This window comes from Platalea leucorodia, assembly GCF_965183815.1.
Source record: "Platalea leucorodia genome assembly, chromosome: 4".
In the NCBI taxonomy this organism is placed as follows: Eukaryota; Metazoa; Chordata; class Aves; order Pelecaniformes; family Threskiornithidae; genus Platalea; species Platalea leucorodia.
The window spans coordinates 98970655-98975654 of record NC_138826.1 but is presented as its reverse complement, the minus strand read 5'-3'; the positions used below and the strand labels follow the sequence as shown (position 1 = coordinate 98975654).

Genomic DNA, 5000 nt, shown 5'->3' with positions numbered 1-5000 from the left:
AAGTAATTTAAGAAATTTCCTAAGTACCTAGATTCTTTTTACATTTACTTTTTACTGCCACAGAGTCCACTGAACTTCAAATCTTTCAAAGTGGGTTTCCTTTTAATATCTGTAAATCTATCACAAAAAGATATTCTCTCTAGTTTCAGTCTCAAGGCAATGATTTGGACACTTATAGGTGTACTTTGTTTAGTGTCACCTATGGTGTAGATTGGATAGATTTTGTAAGAGATAGCATTACTTTTAAAGAAACATACAATTTGACAAGCTATTGCATTTTACCTTCATTTTATTGCCATATTTTTCATCACACTCATTGTTTTCCAACTGTCACTAAATTGTTCATTTTCTTAGTCTGCTACATTTGTAGACCTATTTACTGTTTATAAAGCAATATGCACTTACAGGTTTTGGAGATGGCTTGGGCTCCGAGGGTCGCATGTGCAAGTGGGTCATCATTGCTTGAAGACGTTCGCGTTCTTTAGAAAGCTGTTAAGAAAGAGTGAGATCAGAAGCATTTTAGAAATGACTGATACAGCTATTTTACTGCAGTGATACTTCTTATCATTGAGCTTGTCTCGGAGTAATGATGCCTGCATATAAAAGTCTATGTCAGTAGAAACTTATCTGAGAGGAAATGCAACTTTGGGCACAGAAAGAAAGAAAAAAAAAAAAACAAAAAAACTTTTATAGCCTTTCATATGTTAAAAGGTCAGAGAAAACAAATAACACTTCATCTTTTTGTCAATAAGAGAATTGAGGTCACAGTTGCCTCGACAGTAACAAGTTACTAAGACCATAAATTAGAAGGCCCATAGTGTCTCTTTAAAGTCCTGTGGACACTGTTAGCAATGGACTAGTGCCAACAGCTGTGAAGGGGTGAAGGGTCCTCAAAGCACAGTGCCTGCCAGGATTGTCTACACACTTCATCCTTTCCCACTGAGGTCCAGTTAGTGCCCCCTGCAATCTGCCATCATCAATCTAATTCAATAGAGTGACAGAGCCCAGGCAGTGTGAAACGCTGAACTCTGCCACCGAGTCGGCAGCGACACTGCACTGGGTCTCATTACAACTGATGGACCTTACTTCACTAGGAGTCAGACAAAGCAAAAAATGGCATAATTGGTCACACTGCAAGCTAAATCTTCGCTTGGACTGTTACATTACAGCCTAGCCTTTGTAAATGGTAAACAGTCCTTAAGAAGCCCTTAAACTGCCTTTAGAAAACGTCACATTACCGAAACCTGTACTTTTTCCTAACTGATACCATTTTCTGATCATATTCTATGTAAATACTTGTAGTTTCAGACTCAAACAAATTACCGAATTTTTAAAAAAAGAAAGAGGAGGAAGTGTTTGAAATATGTAACTTGTTGATAAAAATATCAGAACAGGAAAGAGGGAAATGTATCTTACAACATGAAAAGAATGGGTTTTTTTCAAAAGCTAGGTTGCAAGAAGAAATGCTCAAAATTGTATTCTAGTGATATGGCTTTGGATATCTACAACACGATTACAACATTAATTGCAACAAGAATCACTTGGTGTTTAACGCTGCCGTTTTCTGGAGAGTTCTGTAACACTTTCTTGCATGAATTCGGCTCAAGAGTTACACCTGTAGACTGATATTGGACTAAGAAAACTTGGAAGTAATTTTAAGAAGAGGAAACTACCTGTATTACTGCAGATATTTTGGGTATGCTGGATATAATTTGGTCAGTTCATTTTTCCTTAAAGAACATTTGAGGCAGAGGGGGGGAAAAAAGTTTCTTCTTAGGCTTCATATTATGTGTGTGACACTTCAGAGACATGCTATTTGCCATGAGGTAAATTCCTAACAAACAAATTGAGCTAACACTATCCTGTAAATCTTATAAAAGAAACTGCAGCTTTGCCTGAGTTTATAAAGCTTTCATTTTAAGGGAAATGACAATAAATGACATTATTGTACACTCCTCTCATTGCTTTGGGTTTCCAGTATTAAAATACAAAAGGCCCAAACAGTTTGCCTTGGCTGAAAGAAGAACAAGTATTCTTACATGCATGAGAACAGTGAGACAACATGCTAAAAGGCGAGAAAGCTGAAAGATGTTTATCCTTCTTTCTCCATGTATGGCAACAAACGCGGAAAAAATCTCAGTCCCTTGCTGCATCCCTTGGGCTCCGCTGCACCTTCCCAAGAGGGGACGGGACCCCTGAGAAATGCCCCCCTATGACTCCCATACAGGCGGGAGGGGATCGCATGGTGTAAGCATCCCGCATGGTCACTCTGGGCTGCTAAGGTTTGCGCCCAGCCTCGGCAGCCTGGTGAGTGTAGTCTCAATACGGGGAGACCCCAGGGGTACTCGGCACTTCTTCCGTAAGCTGGAGGGAGCATTCACATACATGCAGTGACCTCTAACGGTTAGAGCCTGAACAGGGCACCCGAGCGCTGCGGTCCCAGCTGCGGGACTCCCTGGGGACCTCCCTGAGTGGGTCTGACATTATACCTTCTGCCCGCAGAAAAATGCCCACCATCAGCCTGGGAGTCATTTTGGGCAGAGATATGCTCTGCTACTCCTTTGTCCCGCAGAATGGCATAGACAAGCGTCGGGTCAGGAGGGGAAGAAGGAAGAAGGGTCCTGACCCAGCATTTCAAGAACTGAAGACAGCTTGGATCCAGCCTCTGCTCCAGGGACTGCATTCTTCATTCATGATGAATGTCATTAGGGTCTTAGTTCAAGCAAAATACTGTAGACAATGCTGACGTTAGATAATTATTGCATAATTTATAATGTGAAAAATCTTTAAGTAAAAAAACCCCACTTGTTCATGAATATCAACAAATTTCATGCAAGAAACATATGGCTTTCAGCTAGAGTCACTAAGGCAAGTGTTTTCAATTTAGTTTAGGTTAACAGTAAATAAGTAATAAGATAATACATCCATGTAACAAACCTGTATTTCTAACTGCTGAACCACTTGCATTTGCACCCGACACTGAGCAGTGCTTCTGTCATCCAATGCATGTTCATTGTTAAGGTGCCTAGAGAAGAAAAAGAACACTAGTTAGACAGTGTTAAGATGAGGAAAATTTCTTTATGAGTCCCTTTTTCTTTCTCGTGCATATGGCTTCCATTAGTTTCAGCAGGAGTTATGCAAAAAGACCTAGTCAGAGCATGCCTTAGGTACAACAATACAAAATAACAAAACTGATTATTTCATTTAGTTTTACGAACTTTCTCAGTGATGACTGCCAGATATCCAGTTTCTATCTCCCAGGTCACATATGCCATCTAAAGGCTAATGTAATGGGTTATCAATATTTGGTAGAGTGAGTGAACTGATATCCACTCCCTGTTGCTGGTGGAGATGAACAGAGAATCACCTTACAAATAATTCTTCAAAAGATATAATTGCTTTTAGGCTGCTTGAACTACTGTGAATTAATGTAGACTTTGTTAAGATTTCTCTATCTGCTCTTCTTTAATCATTAAGCAAAACCAACAGAACATCCGTTCCCCCTTCCCCAAAACAGAGCTGGAGGGGAACATCACTGATTTTCAAGGGGAACATCACTGATTTTCACTGCAGTTTCCAGAACCAGCCTCTGAAGATGATGGCAATGATCAGGCTCCCCAGGCCGAGGAAGAGTGTGCAAGGTAAAGGCAGGGGAAGGAACAGCTACACACCTTGCACACACAGCAAGCCTCCTGGGAGGGATTCAGGCTATGCGTGCCAATTTAGCACAACAAAACCACACTCTGCGACAGGGAAAGAGGACCTCAGTGAGTGGCTGTCTGTAAGTAAGTACAGCCCAGACCCGAGTGGCTGTCCCCTGTACATTTCAATTGAGTACAACTTTACGAAGCTCATTTAATACTGTTTTTTTGAAGGACAGTGTTTTCAGTTTATTCTCGCTCTTCCAGGATCAAAGAAGTCCCTTTTGGAGCTTTAATAGTGGGTTTGCGGCTCCACTGAGAAGAAAACATAAGGATCAGGCTAAAAAAGAAATGGGAGCAAAGGAGTTTTGCCTTTGAATGTGGATTTATTCGCTATTTCCACTGTAGGCATGAGGGGTAAGCTTTGCAGGGACTACTGTCACAGATGGTCTCACAGTTACAGGAACAAAGTTATCTATACCATGGAGGAAATATATCTTCTTTTTCTTTTTTAGCAGAATTAATCAGGGAACTATACAGTTATTTGATTGGTAATCTATGGGAAAAATGTGTTCATCAGAAACAGTGGAAAAGTAGGGGGGACTGCATCTCACTTGCACTAAAATTTGTCTCTATTTCTTTAAATCATGACTTCATGGTTTTAGGACCCAATGATAGGGTTTGCAGGTGAGCAAAATATTCATTCTGCTATCCTCGTAAGAGGCACGGCTGGGGAAGAGTAATAATGAAAGATTTGTTCATTCTTTTAGTACAAAATTGTTTAAGAGTATACATGTAACTTGCTTGGTAGTTTACACTAAGTTCAAGCACCACCAAGGACACCACGTTTCCTTTATCTGAGTCATAAAAACTACAATTTATTTATTTTCAAAGAAGCTGACTTCACTGATGCAAAAATGCATGATCAGTTTAAAAACCAGGTAATTGCTCAGAATGTACCATTCACTTGTTTTCTGAAATTTTGATTCAAAAGAATTTTACTTCCTCAATTATGCAGGCATGATAGTGTGTGGTCTGTTAATGCAATGGTTTAATGTTTTCAGTTAATTGGGTACAAAATTGCCAGAAAAAGGACTGGAGACAGATTTTTACCTCTGCATCATCACCACTATCACCAGTACACACCAGTGTGTTTCCACTTGCAGGAATGCTCACCTATGTATGCACATGTATAACACATGACAGTAAGCAATGGTATAGGTATGAAAGATCTCCTGGCCTGAGTTTGAGGTTATGGCCTACTCATGATTATTTATTAGTTATTACAACACCATATGTTTGCATAACACCTTACAAAATAGATACAGACACAGTCCTTGCCCTGAGGAACTTTAAATG

The 5000-nt window shown here is 39.9% G+C and overlaps 1 protein-coding gene across 8 annotated transcripts in view; it reads right to left on the bottom strand.

Moving 5' to 3' along the window:
• The window catches only part of FOXP2 (forkhead box P2), a gene marked incomplete at both ends in the record, with an annotated part of 196228 nt that overhangs the window by 38774 nt on the left and 152454 nt on the right, over positions 1-5000 (bottom strand). For all 8 annotated transcript variants that reach the window (XM_082311270.1, XM_082311271.1, XM_082311272.1 and 5 more), the window contains 2 exons: positions 406-489; positions 2938-3025. In XM_082311270.1, coding sequence (XP_082167396.1) covers positions 406-489; positions 2938-3025 — 172 coding nt within the window. The remainder of the gene's footprint in view (positions 1-405; positions 490-2937; positions 3026-5000) is intronic.